Below are 16,248 nucleotides of genomic sequence, written 5' to 3' on the forward strand. Positions count from 1 at the left end.
TCAAACCCTAGACACAGGAGAGAGAACACTATGAAAATATGACAAACAAGATTTGGGGGTAGGGGAAGATGCGGACGTGAAGGCCAACAAAGGAAGCCCACTCCACAGTGGACAGCTGGCCACGACGCCAGTGGTTAACGGCCTCAGCAGACAGTGGCTTTCATGATCTTTATTCCACATCAGAATCACTGGAGCAGCTCGGGTAAAACCAGGGGTTCCAGCAGACCACAAACAGCCACAAGTCCATGTATTCAGGAATTATCTGAATTACATTTGAGGGAATTAGGTGGTATTAATTGGGAAACTGAGAAAGAAAAAATCACTTTTACAAGTAGAAGTGATGACAAAACATAGATTCTATACCTTCCTCCCTAAGAGACTGTGAATTGAGAGGACTGGGTGAGGCCCTGGAACTGCCAGTCACTCAGATGCAGGTGGGGCCCTGGATAGCGTTGAGACATAGCAGTGGAATGAACCCCCAGGAACAGGGGGCCCTGGAAGGCCTACAGCCCACAGCTTGCCTCTCAGGTGCTACCAGTGTCACTGCCCCAGCTGTGATATTCTGGCAGACACAGAAACCACTTTTTCACCCTCCCATCTACACAGTCTTCCAGCCACACCTCCCTTCCATTCAGAGATGGGGATCTACAGCTGCCATGGGCCCCATCCACAACCTCCACACCAAATTCTGACACTCGATTAAAACAAATCATAACATCACTCTCATGAGCAATTTTAAATAAGCATCGCTCCCAATGAATCTTCTGCATCTCAACTTTAAGAATGGTGAAGTCTCCATAATGCATTTCTTTTCTTTTTTTTTTTTTTTTTTGAGACAGAGTCTCACTATGTTGACCAGGCTGGAGTGCAGTGGCACTATCTCTGCTCACTGCAATCTTTGCCTCCTGGGTTCAAACAATTCTCTGCCTCAGCCTCCTGAGTAGCTGGGATTACAGGCACCTGCCACAACACCTGGCTAATTTTTATGTTTTTTGGTAGAGATGGGGTTTCACAATCTTGGCCAGGCTGGTCTTAAACTCCTGATCTTGTGATCTACCCATACCTCAGCCTCCCAAAACGCTGGGATTACAGGCATGAGCCACCACGCCTGGCCCATAATGTAGTTCTTAAAAAAAAAAAAAAAAAATCCCACCTAGGAACTTCACCTTAGAAATAACCCTTGTGGGAGAACCTGAAGATGAGGCGCCTCTGGTCACTGAATGTTCTCAGTCCAAGATGTGTCCCACTTCTACACAGTGATCTGTGAAAATGGCAGAAAGCCCAATCCAAAGCTTAAGCAAAATGTCATCAGGAATCAGGTGGGTTCTGCTTCCAGAAGGACCACCCTTTGCTTCTCCTCCTCACTCAACTGACGTGTCTTCAACTTCCTGCATCACACCCTACCCTGTAAGCCGATGGCCCACCTTACCTCCATGACCCACCTGAGCTGGTTCCTGCTCAGCCCTCAACTTCTACTCACGCCATGCTCCCTTCCCTCATGAGTGGCCTTTCTGGACTTCCACCAGTTCCTATGCAAGCCAGTGTTCTCCCAGTACCCTGGCATCTCTGTGGCTTCTTCTCAACCTTCCAATCTTGCCTTTAAATCTTCCTCAATGTGGCCGCCTCTGATAGCTCCAACTAAGGAGGTCCCATGTCAATCTGAACCACCACATGCTACTCAAACCTCTTGGAGCAGTCTGTAACGATTTGTTTTCCCTGGCCACTACGTCCTCCCTTTCACAAAAGCAGGGTGAGCTCTGTGTCACTCCCAGTTGCCTTCTGGGAGCTGATTCCAGCACCTGAGCCCACAAAAGGCTTTCAATGCATGTGACCAATCAATCGAATGATCACATCCTTCCCTTCCTCAGTGCTACCCAGTAATGTTGGACTCCTATAGAAATTAGGAGATGAGAGGAACGAGAGCTCCCTGACCCATGACCACATGGCTAAATCACTCCAGCAAAGAGCTCCAGAAGGCACCAAGTGATTTCACACTGGAGACCATGTTTGGGACACCAAATAGTTGGGTACCCCCCCAAAGCATGACAGTAAATGCAAATGTGGTAGACACTTCATATTTTTATCTTTTTCACTAAACAGACTTAGATTTCTTTTTAAGTGCTTACCCTCACTGTGCAAAAGTCTGTCAGTTTTGAGGCCAGGTATAATTTTGAAAATTCAAAAGGACCACAAAACGCATTTGAGGAACTGCAGACAAACCGTGTAAGCACGGGATGGTGAAGCATTCCTTGCAGGCTCAGGGCTGCAAAAATGTGATCTCAGGACATATTGAACAGTTTTAATTATGCTTTGCAAACAGGAAGCTACAAAGCTTTGAACAATCCAAACCCTTCAGAGTCTCAACTTGCTCAGCTGTAAAATGGGACCTGGAATGATGTCTCTCAAGAGGCTATTGCAGATATAGGGTAAAAATTACCTAGAACGATGTCGAGGAGACCATATGTGCTGGTACCCCACTTTCCCAACAGTCCCCTCTGGTTCCTATCAATGCTATGTGGAGAACTGAAGACAGTTCCTGGGTCACGCTGCCTCACAAAGGCACATATGGGCACAGCTCAACCTGATCTGTCCCCTCTAGGGTCAGTGGTGTCATTCAGTTTACCCCCATCAGACATCTGTGGATGTGTCTCAAAGTCCACAGGGGTTCTCGTGAGACAGTGACCACCAGGCAAGCGATGCAGTTCCCATGAACAAATAGGCTTTCTCAGTTTACCATGACCCTGAGAAGACCAGACAGAGGGAGAGACAGAGGAAGAGAGGGGTTGGGGCAGGGAGCAAGAGGGGCGATGAAAGGAAGGAAAGGGAGGGGGAGGGAGAGAGAAAGACAGGCAGAGAGGAAGAGAAGTGGTTCTACTTCCAGACGTCTGGAAGACAGGCAAAAGGATGAGATGTTGTTGCTACTGCTTCTCCTAATTATTCTCCAGAGCAGTTTTCAATTCGGGGTGAATATGCCCTGGGGAATGTATGTTGGTGCCCAGAGCCATTTTTGGTTGTCATGGCTTAGGGGAGAAGGTTGTGAGCACCCAGTGGGTAGTGCCAGGGATGCTGCCCAACATCCTGCGGGGCACACCTACCCCACAACAGAGAATTGCCATTGGTGCAGAGGCAAAGGGGAGCCTGTCCCAGACCAAAGGGCTCCAGCCCTGCTGCAGGTGAAGGGAAGGAAAAGCCTCTTTGTAGTCCCAGCCTAATCTGCCCTTGACAAGCGCACCACATCTGGCAAGTTCAGCTCTCTGGAGCAGCAGTAGAGGCAGCAGAGGGGCCCAGAGCAAAGAGATTCTGTCACTAAGCTGTGGATAAAGGAGAGGGGATGGGGATGTGGGGCAGGAGAATATTTTAAAAGAGGAAAGGGAGGAAAATGTTAGGTCAGGACTTCCCGGACTATAAAACACAGGAGTCTTAGAAAAAGCAAATGCTTTCACTCTGAAGCCTGGTTACTGAGCAGGCACAACTAATGACAGCCAACTCCAGAGTCCACACTACTGTCCTTTCGGTGAGGACTGGAAAAGGAAGTGCAGGAGAGAAAAGGATGTGTGTGGTGCCAGAGCCCAGCATTACAGAGGTCAGTGCTGCTCCCTGAACTTGAGGGGCTGACCCAGGGACCTCTGGGCTCCATTTTGGGTTCTGGACCTGTGCTGTCAGGAACAGGACAGTCCTGGCAACAAAAAGTTCTAGAAAGAAAGGAGCAGATGAAGGAAAGTTATAAGGGGACTGTCAGAAGAAATAAAGAAGTCATAAGAACTTTAGGTTGTTTTCATAGTTTTAAAAACAAGATTTGTTACTTGTACATACCCAACCATTTTTTACCCCCGAAGCTTGTTGACCTGTGTCTAGAATTTTTTTTTTTTTTTTTGAGACAGAGTCTCACTCTGTCACCCAAGCTAGAGCATAGTGGCCCAATCTCGGCTCACTGAAATCTCCATCTCCCAGGTTCAAGCAATTCTCCTGCCTGAGCCTTCCGAGCAGCTGGGACTACAGGAACGTGCCAACACACCTGGTTAGTTTTTTATACTTTTAGTAGAGATGGGTTTTCACCGTGTTAGCCAGGATGTTCTCGATCTCCTGACCTCATGATCTACCTGCCTCAATCTCCCGAAGTGCTGGGATTACAGGTGTGAGCCACTGTGCATGGCCCCAACCACCTTTTTAAATGGAGGTACCATATAGCAGGGAGCCAGCACCTGACAGGACACCCCATTATTCCCATTTCCTGATTTTATCAAACAAGAAGAGAAACAAATCTGGCTCTCTCTGCTTTCTGACAGCCTCAAATCTTCTAAGTACTGTAAGCAATGTTGATTTCTTAGTTTGAAAAATGACCAAGGTTATAGAAAATGCATCAGAGGAAGCTGGATGAGATGAAGGATATACAGGAATTCTCTGTACTGTCTTACAACAAATACTTCAAAATAAAAAGTGTAAAACACGGAAGTCAAAAAGCAACCTTTTCTAAACACATAATCCTCCTTCTTGTGATCTTCCCAAATCACTACTGCAGAAACAGGTGAACAGTGGCTGGGAAGGTGTGGGTCCCAGCAACAAGCACAGGGCTGGGAAGGTGAGGCTCCCAGCAACAAGCACAGGGGGAGAGTTGGCTGCCTGTGGTCTTCACCCACCAAGGGCACACCAGACACGCAGCAGCTGGGGTGAGCAAGAGAAGCCAGACAAAAGAATGCACTCCCCTCAGTGTTTTGAAATAAAAGAGATTCTATTATTTCGTGGTACAAAAGGAGATACTTTCTCATGAATATCTTGGTTCATCAGGCTCAGAAGTGATAAGAACAGTTCCTGTTTTATAGATGGGAAACCTGAGAGAGGATAAAGACACGTGGAATCACCGATCGTGTAAGACATTAATACGCATCTCATCAACAGAGTATCATCCTCGAAAACAAATGTCCTTCATCTGACAGTAACACAAATCAATGGGCTTCTACTGATATCATCAACCCACTAACAAACAGGAAGTATAGGAAAAACCAGTCTCTCTGGGTCTCATCATTCTGGAGAGAAAGGTAAAGTGATTCATGTACATGAATTCTCTCCATCAACAAAGGAAGCCTGGGAGGAGCGGCTGAATCACCCTCACCTGTCTCTCCTGTTGCTAGCTCACCACAGAAGATGTTAAACTCATTCAGAGCGAGACTCATGAGAAATCTGGGCTCTCTTCCTATCACCTACTGACACATTTTTAGCTATAGATGTTCACTGTGAGCATGATAAAAATCCACAGACCACGGCACCCCCTGGGGAGCCACAGCACTGAGAGCCAAGGGTAACTTACCATATTTGGCACGTTGGTGACTGAAGTATTCTTGATGTCTGTAGGGAAGGTGGGCAAACTGTTGACCATGCTCTGTTTGCTGGCTAACTGGGGGTTCACTCCAGTGGCTCCCATTGGCTGCCCTCCAGCTTGACTAAAGGGCTGTCCAAACGGACTTGTGTTCCCAGTTATTCCCATCTGAAACAAAAAGAGGTAATATCAACTGTGGTGATGCAGTCACATACAAAATGAAGGGCCTGGGAAAGGCTCACATGGTTTCCTATGAAATAGAAATGATAAATGCAATGATCAATTCAAGGTTCATTATCAGGTTCACATGCTCCAGAAAGAAGGCTCATGAAGCTGCTCCTAGCAGCCACTCTCCCCTCACCCTAAAACCCCATTCCCTAAGAAGCTGAGCTGTTTCCCCTACCCTCAGCCACTCTCCTCACTCAACCCCTCTTGCCCCAGCAATGCGCCAACGCCCGAAGAAAGTCATTTGGAAAACAAAATCTTCCAAAGCTGCTGCTCAAGGAGAATTCTTTCAGTTTTCTCCTTAATTACTCCTTAAGAATCTAGTTTTTGTTAGGTTCCCCATCAGATTTGAACCAAGTTTTCATAGTTCAAAACACACAGTGGCAATATTGGCAATGAAATGATGCAACACCTGGGATCTCCTTCAAAATACATTTGACCCATGAACGACATGAGTGTGAACTGCATGGGTCCACTGGAACGTTTCTTCAATCTCTCCAGCTCCCCTATAACCTCCTCAGCCTCTGCTACGCAAGAAATCAAGACTAGTCCCTCCTCGTCCTCCTGAATCTACTCAACGTGAAGACTACGAGAATGAAGACCTTGATGACCTACTTTCACTTAATGAATGGTACATGTATTTTCTCTTTCTTATGGTTTTCCTAATAACATTTTCTTTTCTCTAGCCTACTTCACTGTGAAAATACAGTATATAATACATAAAACATGAAATTTGTGGCAAGCAATTGTATATGTTATTGGTAAGGCTTCCGATCAACAGCAGGGGATTAGTAGTAGTTAAGCTTTTAGGGAGTCAAAAGATTATAAGCAGATTTTCAACTGAGCAGAGTCAGCACCCTTAGCCCCTGAGTTGCTTAAGAGTCCCCTCTAATCCACTGAGGCAGGAAGAGGTGAAGGGAAAAGGCCCTAGATGGAGAGAGCCTGGTAAAGTACTAATAATCACTAACCAATCAGTAGGCGATTGGTACACAGAAGTTATGGTACCCTCTCTACCATTGTACATGTGTAAAATTTACTTTTTTTTTTCTTTTTGGAGACAGTGTCTCACTCTGTCACCCAGGATGGAGTGCAGGAGCGTGATCTTGGCTCACTGAAACCTCTGCCTCCCAGTTTTAAGCGATTCTCCTGCTTCAGCCTCCAGAGTAGCTGCAATTATGGGCTCGTGCCACCAAGCCCAGCTAATTTTTATATTTTTAGTAGAGACAAGGTTTCACCACGTTGGCCAGGCTGGTCTCAAACTCCTGGTGATCTGCCTGCCTTGGCCTCCCAAAGTTCTGGGATGACAGCCGTGAGCCACTGCGCATGGCCTAAAATTTTCCATAATAAAGTTTTTACAAAATTAAAGTGAACTGAAATCAAATATATAGTAGATAAAGTGAGGAAAAGGAAGGAGGAACCCTCAGCTATGCTTCCGCGAGGGCCTGCAACCAACTGGTATTCTTTCCATCAATAGACGTACGCCAGGTTCCCTAAAGACCCCCAGCTCCAGCCTCCACAGGTAAACTCAGGAATCGCCACGGCAATATCCCAGGGCTTACCTTTCTCCCTGTGAAGCAACAAAGACTAATTAAGAAACTGGATGCCTGGGCTGCCTGTCTTTGCTTTTTCACAAAGCTCTAATATTCCACCTGCTGTTTATTGTGAACTCTGCCTTTCTGGTGTAGCGGTCCATCTGATGTACTGGGAAGGTCCCCGCATAGGGAAAACCTCCAGGGGTGAGTTTCCAGTCAAGAAATCATAGCTCAGTTCTCTCCATCAGCCTCACACAGTAACTGCCATGCCAGCACGTCCACTCTGGGTAACTTACATTCCCTCTATGGATTTCAATCTCCTCACCTGTAAGATGAGTGTCTTGAACAAGATGGATCATATTACTTCTTTCAGCTCTAAAAGTCTAGACTACAAACAAATCAACACTCAACATAACTGACCCTTTCTGCTGAAATGCCTGTACAAAAACACAAATAAAAACCAAAGGAGTATAACCAGAAATCTCTAGTTCTGTGCATTTCATACACAGGTGACTTCCTTCCACATGTAGTCCTCACAGGAGACATTTCTCACCTTTTTGAAAGCAATCACTTTCAAGCCTCCATTAGGTGTTCTACTTAAGTGAACTGAGACACTAATTCTTCACCGAGTCCACAAACCAGTCTCAACTTCAAGCTCAAATGACTTAATCAAGGTGAGATGGTAGCTCAATAAATACTAAGGGCATTTCTGATTTGCAAGAAGCTTCCTTCAATTGTCATCTGAAACTTAATTGAAGCAGGAATTTAAATTTTCAGAAACGACTCCACTAAATTAATTCCATGGAGCAATTACCACTCTCAGAATTTGTCTTATTAGATATAATCAAAATGCTGAAACACTGTTCTTAGAAGCCTAGAATCTGAATACAAGAACTTGAACAACAAAAAATACATCTTTTTTTTTTCTCTAGTTCCTAAATTTCTCACTTTGGACAAAATATGACAGAACACATGCATTCATTTTCCCTCGATCAATCCGTCCTTGAAGTCGCCGGTTATTCACCAAATACCTGCCATGAGCCAAGCCCAGTTCTGAGGCTGTATAGACGTATTTCCAACTTGTTATGGAGCTCACACCTCAATTTGACAAACAGACAAAAATCAACATCTTTTGGAAGTTTCTAATTAATTAGGCCCAGTACTGACAAACCAAAGCGGGTGGGAGGTTAATGCGGTGGGGAAGGGTACAGGTAACCATCTTCCTCACACTCCAAATGCCCAGGCACCCTGGCCCCAGAGAAGAGGGGACCTAAGTACCAAGAGGCCAGCGCACTCTGAAAGGGGTCCCATGGATCTCAAAGTTCACCTGACTTGCTTCAGAAATTTCCAAAACTTCCTAGACATTTTGACTATTTTCCTAAGATAGCCTTGCCAAAGTGAACATGAGGTAGACGTGTGTGGTCAGGTGGGTAATACTTGCCTGGCTACACTCTGGGGCCCTTTTCTAACTGGCCAATTTGGGATTTTTGTGTTTTTGTTTTTGAGACAATCTCATTCTGTTGCCTAGGCTGGAGTGTAGTGGCACAATCTCAACCCACTGTAACCTCCACCTCCCAGATTCAAGCAATTCTCGTGTCTCAGCCTCCCAAGTAGTTGGGATTACAGGCATGGGCCAACACACCCAGCAAATTTTTGTGTTTTACAGTAGAGAAGAGTTTTGTCATGTTGGCCAGGCTGATCTCGAACTCCTGGCCTCAAGTGATCCATAAGACTCAAGCCTCCCAAAGTGTTGGGATTAAAGGTGTGAGCCACTGTGCCTGGCCATAACTGGTCAATTTCAAAGGGTAACCCAGTGTTCTGAAGTGCTCTCACAGGTTTCATCAGGAAATATGTTTGCACCTTTTCTTCTTGGCCATCAGGTAACAAATTGAAGGAAACAGTCTCAAGTTTTTACCTTGATTCTTACAAGGTAAAAAACATTTCAAGTCAAAGATCATGAACAGCGTGTAAGGAATGTGCAGCTCATAGGGATCTATACAATTCTTAAAAATAGGGGAAAATGGCCAGGCGTGGTGGCTCATGCCTGTAATCCCAGCGTTTTGGGAGGCCAAGGGGTGGGCGGATCATGAGGTCAAGAGATCAAGACCATCCTGGCCAATGAGGTGAAACCCTGTCTCTACTAAAAATACAAAAATTAGCCGGGAGTGGCGGTGTGTGCCTGTAATCCCAGCTATTCGAGAGGCTGAGGTAAGAGAATCGCGTGAACCCAGGAGGTGGAGGTTGCAGTGAGCCAAGATCATGCCACAGCATTTCAGCTTGGGCAACAGGGGGAGACTCCATCTCAATAAATAAATAAATAAAAAATAATAATAATAGAGGAAATATCCTGTCCTTAGGCTATGACAAAAACAAACAAAACCCAGGCTATATACAGGAGGTTAGGGTTCAAAACCCTGGCCCCAGGACCAGCCCCAGCCTCTCGTTGTCAGAATAAGTTAATAGCCAGGCCAAAGAGGTGCGTTCTCCCACAGGCTCACTGCTCATTGCCAAGCAAGGCTACCTCCTGGTGCCAAACCATCTTCTGGCAGAACTCAAGAGTCATGCACCAGTTCTAGGCTGCAGTTCTGGATAAAAATCATCTGCTTCTAGAGATTCTAGATTTCTAAATTCCTAATATGTATCTATTCTCCATTGATCAAACGGAGCATTGCAGTCCCCAAGTCTAGACTAACACATACTTTTTAGAACCAATACTCCAAATGAAATACTAAAATCAAGATGTATAATTCTAAATAACAAAAACCTACATATTTCTTTTAACTTCCTAACAGTTACTTAATAACAATTAAGTAGGCTGGGCGTTCATGGCTGCAATCCTAGCACTTTGGGAGGTTGAGGCAGGCAGGTCACTTGAGGTCAGCAGTTAGAAACCAGCCTCACCAACATGGTGAAACCCTACCTCTATTAAAAACACAACAATTAGCCGGACATGGTTGTGTGTGCCTGTAATCCAGGTTGAGGCAGGAGAACTGCTTGAACCCGGGAGGCAGAAACTGCAGTGAGCCAAGATCTTGCCACTGTACTCTAGCCTGGGTGACAGAGGGAGACTGTATTTAAAAAAAAAAAAAAAAATTTTCAATGGAGACTCTTCAGGATTTCATTTAAAGCTGCTAGATAACCTCTATATAATCTTTAAAAGTTTTTTCATTTTTAATTTTGGGGGTATACATAGTAGGTATATATATTTATGGGTTATATAAGATTTTTTTTTTAACAGGCATGCACTGTGTAATAATCATGTCAGGGTAAATGGGGTCTCCATCATCTCAAGCATTTATCCTTTGTGTTATAAACAATCCAATTACACTCTTTCATTAAAAATATACAATTAAATGATTTTTGACTAGTCACCTGTTGTGCTAGCAAATACAAAGTCGTACTCATTTTTTTTGTATTCCATATACTCTTTTAAGAACAGAACAGAATAGGCTAATAGTAAAATTAATATATTTCAGTTAATATAATATATGTTCAGTTAATAGTAAATTTATTAACAAATTAAAACCCATAAAATATATTTTGCCTCATCCAACAACAGTCCATACATGTTACAAGTCTCTTTTACTTTCTTCCTAACAGAACTCCTTTAAGCATTTAATTCAAGTTTAATCTCAGAAAATAGGAAAAGTTAACTACAGTAAGTACCTAAAAAAGAATAGGCACTTCCATAATGAAACTAAATTAAATAATGCCTCACAGCTCTCCCAGGTTTCCCATGAAAAAGCACTGTGACCAAGTGTATCAATCAACTAACTGTTTGAGAATCTACTTCTGTTTTCTATCACTTCATTCAGAGAGTAAAAATATGTAAACCACAGTCCCTGTGTATGACAAGAAGAACACTGAAGCCGATCATGAGGTTTCCCCAATTCCAACCACTGCCACCAACAAAGAATGGGGATGACACTGGATTCCCCTTAACATGACTGCAGTGAACTCTGATGAGGAAATTCCTCTTTACGCTCCCCTCAAAACCGGAGAACAACACAAAAAGGCACCCGCAGCAGATCCTGGTGCTGAGTCCAACCCATCCAACACGTCCTGCTGCTGTGGCCCTGAGGTGTCTGGCAAGAAGGTGAGTGACCATCATGAACACAGAAGAAGGAAAGGTAGACTGTGACTGTCCATCTACTCCAGCAGACACAGGTACCATGGAAAGTACAAAGAACAACACAGCTCTAGAGGATTATCTGTCATGCCCGAACCCAAGAGCTTTCCACTTGCACACTGAATTATGGACCCATCAGCCTCCATGGTCACCGCTGGCTGCCAACAGCCTCCTCTGTTTACCTCAGTGGGTGGAACAAATACTATCATTTTCGCCTTGCAACAATATGACAGCTATCAAAACATTAATAAGAAAACAAGCTCCAGGCTCACAAAGAACAGAAAATTTCTCTCTATTCACTAACCAGGAGAATACCTCTACTACTCACCTAACTCCCCTTCTCAAGTGAGATCTAGTCTCGTAAATAAGGTAGTAAACAGAAATCCAAGAAGTAATTAAGGGGTTTAAGGAGAGAGAAAAGTTAGGTCAAGTCCATCAATATCTCCAGAAAAACTCCTAGTACTGAAAAGGAGTTTAGACTGAAAGGTTATAGAAGAAATCATCAAAATACAACTTTCTCCCCAGAACAGGTTTTCTACAATAGTAGAAAGCCAAGCACTCATTTTCTTGCTCCTCTGTTGAACAAGGTCAGAGAAACATGTTCTTTGCACTTAAGGCCAACACAAGTTACAGCCCCTTTCCCACCATCCACAGGCCAAACTCCATGGGACGTGGCAATGAGCCAGGCAGTCCATGGGGGCAGGGGAGGGAGGATTGAAGTGGGCAATTGTTCACAATTCTGTGTGATGTTCATTTCTGAGGGACACCCTAAGATCTCCTAAAGATTAAGAACACCTGCCCTGGGGGGAAGGAAACTCCCTCCATGCCCCCCATTTTCAGGGAAGGGCAAGCTAGTTCCTGATCTCATACAACCCTGAGCTAGCTACACGTGGGAGTCTTTTCAAGTAATAGTCCAATTCCAGAGATATCAATCACTCATAAAAACAACCACTCCCCCAGTTTTCATCGCCAAATGTCCTTTGGAAGTGCACACTCACAAGAAGGGGTTGCCCATACCCACTTATGAGCTACATACCTGACAGGGCCACCAAGTGATCAATGAGGGGTTGTGGGGGGAGGAGGATGGCCAGAAATGCACTGGCACACAGGACTTGACCTAGAGTCGACCAGGCCGTCAGAAATTCTCAGTGGCAACAAGTGCTGAGTTTGATGTTTGGGTTCTTTTTTTTTTTTTTTTAGACGGAGTCTCACTCTATCCCCCAGGCTAGACTGTAGTGCTCCTAGCTCACTGCAACCCCTGCCTCCCTGGTTCAAGCAATTTTCCCGCCTCAGCCTCCTGAGTAGCTGGGATTACAGTGCGTGCCACTATGCCTGGTTAATTTTTGTATTTTTAATAGAGACAAGGTTTCACCATGTTGGCCAGGCTGGTCTCAAACTCCCGAGCTCAAGTGATCTGCCTGCCTCGGCCTCCCAAAGTGCTGGGATTACAGGTGTGAGCCACCGTTTACTCAGCTGCTGCAAAAACAGGAGCCCACTCAGGCTGTTCTTGGAGCAGCTGACTACTTCAGCAGTTTTCCTCACATCTCAAGACAAGTCTCAAGCCACACTACACAGCAGAGCACTCAGCAAGCGGGCTTTGGGGCAGGGGTGGGGGTGGGGTCACTGATTCTGATCAGAAACATACCAGAAAAGGAACCAAAATAATAAATAATGTTCAGTAACACGCTATGCAAAGACAAGTGGAGAGGTAAGACTATCTAGTTAAAATCTACCACTTCAAAGATGAGGAAAGGGTCCCCCAAAAGCGCAGGGACACACCAAATCAGCCTGAGAACTCAGCAGAAGCTCCCCAAAGCCACTGCTAGAGACTTCGCCCTTGCGTGGAGGCTTATCACCACCCTGCTTAACGGAACTCTGTCTCCTTCAAGCTCACCAGTCCCACACCAGTACCTGGGACAGAGAGGGGATCTGTCTATAAAAACAGAGTGGCAAAGTGAGGCCCATGGGCCAAAGGCAGCTCAATGCCGCTTTTTTTTAAAAAAAGTTTTTCTAACTGGAACACAGCCAAAAATACAATTTCACTCATAGAGGCAGTATGCCACTGTGGTCAACTATGTAGGCTCTGGGGATATCTGAATGGTGGCTCTGCCACTTGTTAGGGATTTACTTCAACCTCTTTGCACCTTGGTTTTATCGTCTATAAAGTGGAGACCACAGCCCCAGCTCTAAGGGTTGTGTGACAATTAAGTTCATATATGTGAAGCACTAAGATGAGCGGCTGGCACAGTGAGTGCCACGGGTGAGGAGATGCGAGACAGCTTTAGGAAGAATCTTTCTACACTACATGTAATTTCTCTCTGACCACACTTAAGCAGTAATGAAATAAAGGAACGCTTTTCAGAGAACGTATGATGGTGGAGATTGGTTCCAACATGAAGGATGGTAGGGAAAGGCCAGCTGGAATTATTGGCATTTGATTATGAGACATTTTCAGAGAAACACTCGTGACGACAACAATCTTGTACATTTGCTATTTGTAGAAATATTCTGAAGAGGCCATTATTTTTCAATTGTCCTAGTGAATCACAAGCGTTTCCAGTTTTCATTCTACATTGTTTTGCAGCTTTAAAAACAATGAATTCAGGATGTTTATCTGAAACTTAAAATATACCACAAGCAATAATGACATATGATCAAAATACCCTAGCCTAACATTCTTGGGCTGAAATTTAAACCAAAACATAGAAGAACTGAACACGAAAGAACACTCCCACGAAAAAAGAAATTGATGCAACTATCACTCATATGCCACCACGACACAGCAACAAACTTCCATTTGATGTGGCTTCAGCCTAACCTGACATATTTTTTAAGCTGGAGTTTTTAGCATCTTTCTCCACATGCTAGTATACACTTAAAACCACAAATTCATAGAAGGTGTAGAAAACAACACAGTTCCGTACGTCAAGAGCAAAGTTTGCTAAATAATGTAACGGCCAGAAATATTTATTGTTTTCAATGACATAAAGAACCAGAACTAACCCAGACTATGGCCAGATCACTTGTAAAGCCAAAAGCATTTTCTCTTGGCAACCTACCATTGTTGGAAGAAAGCCAAGAAAAGCAGTTTGCATGGAAAGACATGACTGCATTCAGTTGTCTGCCATCACCCGCTTGCTCCTGGAATCCTTCCAGTACAGCAACTTGGCAAACAGAGAGTAGGGAGAAACAACACGACACTGACTACAGTGCCACAGACAGCACTCGGCTGTCCAGGGTGCACCTGGGGCGGGAGAGTGGGGCCACAGCACCTGGGCAGGTGAGCCGCACACCTTCCCCCTCAATTAAACTCTTATGTACCACCAACTTGGAATGAATTCAGGAAAACAAACACCCCCCAGGTCTGAACATATGCCCTGGAAGGGTTGAGTCCTAACTGGAAGACTGGTAACAAGTATTTAGCAACTCTCACTGTATTTCACTTGGATAATGTCTTTCAAGAAGCATTCCTCATCTTCTTGGGATAAGATCCTCCAAGGCGGGGCCAGGGGTCTGAGATTAACCTGGGAAACAAAGCGAGAACCCCGTCTCTACAAAATATAATTAGCCAGGTGTGATGGTGCATGCTTGTAGTATTAGCTATTTGGGAGGCTGAGTTGGGAGGATTATTTGAACCCAGGAGGTTGAGAATGTAGTGATCCATAATTAAACCACTGTACATAGACATACACACACACGTACACACACACACACACACACACACACACACACACACAGCCATGACCAGAATGATGTGACTTAGAAGAGTGGAAATACTGGCCTGCATCCTCACTGTTAGTCACCCAACTGCTCCAGAAACTTCTCGCAGTGAAACCAGCACCCTAATACTGTTGGTACACCTTGGCAGGTACCCACAGTTAAGAGATGCTGGCTCCCCAGGGTGCAGTCCGCATTAATGCATAAGCAAAAATAATGGGCCACGGTCATTGGAGAAACTCTTTCTAATCCTGTTTCTGCCCCTAATCAGCCCTATAACTGGGACAAACTTCTTGGTCCCTTCATTTTCCTTAGCTGTAAGATAGGAAGCATTTAGATTATTATTAGGTGATCTTTAAAGTTCTTTCTAACTCTAAAAATCTGATGACATTTTTGATTTCCAACCATCAGTGCTTGATTCATAAGAAGCCTGCACTCCTGGGAGATGAAGCAGTGAGTGACAACTGAGGGCTCTGAGTCTGCAGAGGAGGCCCTCACCACGGCAATGCTCCCTGTGGGGCCCAGAGTGGATGGCCAGCGGCCTTTCCAGGAGACTGGGGAGCTCGCAGAGCAAGTCCTGCCATCCCCATTCCCCAGAGACCAGGCTTCCATAGCCCCACACCCTGAACACCACTTCCCAGAGAGTTTTACACAAAGAACAGCTGATCTGAGGCAAAATGATCCAAGAAAAGGGCGACAAAACTTAAACGCATTGTTTCCTCTAATTCTTCTAAGTCCTAAATTTTTTTTTTTTTTAGGTAGAAGAGTAGCCTCTTCAGGATTGAGTATTCCTTTCAAGGCAAGCCAAGCCAACTTCATAGGGGCAATGGAAAAAGAGAAGAAAAGAGGAAAAGATGACAAAAAATATGAGAAAGACTTTATTCTATAAAGACTGAATCTTGGCCAAGCGCAATGGCCCATGCCTGTAATCCCAGCACTTTGGAAGGCCAAGGCGGGTGGATCTCCTGAGGTCAGGAGTTTAAGACCAGCCTGGCCAACACGGCAAAACCCCATCTCTACTAAAAATACAAAAATTAGCCAGGCATGGCAGGATACACCTGTAGTCCCAGCTACTCAGGAGGCTAAGGTGGGAGAATCACATGAACCCCGGGACAGAGAGGTTGCATTCGCGACTGCACCACTGCACTCTAAGCCTGGATGACAGAGCAAGACTGTCTCCAAAAAAAAAAGGGGGGAGCCAGTCTTTACAAAGACAAAGTTAATTTACACTGCAATCCAGCTATGGCACAGTGGGACAGAGGGACTCAGTAAGTCACCTGACGAAGCAGGTGTTTTCCCCAGACCCTTCACATACAGCGCTCATGCAAGAC

At 44.9% G+C, this 16,248-nt stretch overlaps 1 protein-coding gene across 8 annotated transcripts in view; it reads right to left on the reverse strand.

The window, feature by feature from the left end:
- CREBBP (CREB binding lysine acetyltransferase) overlaps nucleotides 1-16,248 on the reverse strand; it is a 163,630-nt gene that overhangs the window by 83,830 nt on the left and 63,552 nt on the right. For all 8 annotated transcript variants that reach the window (XM_035266789.3, XM_078344542.1, XM_035266793.3 and 5 more), the window contains exon 3: nucleotides 5,306-5,482. In XM_035266789.3, coding sequence (XP_035122680.1) covers nucleotides 5,306-5,482 — 177 coding nt within the window. The remainder of the gene's footprint in view (nucleotides 1-5,305; nucleotides 5,483-16,248) is intronic.

The sequence above is a fragment of the Callithrix jacchus genome, chromosome 12, assembly GCF_049354715.1.
Source record: "Callithrix jacchus isolate 240 chromosome 12, calJac240_pri, whole genome shotgun sequence".
NCBI classification, from domain to species: domain Eukaryota; kingdom Metazoa; phylum Chordata; class Mammalia; order Primates; family Cebidae; genus Callithrix; species Callithrix jacchus.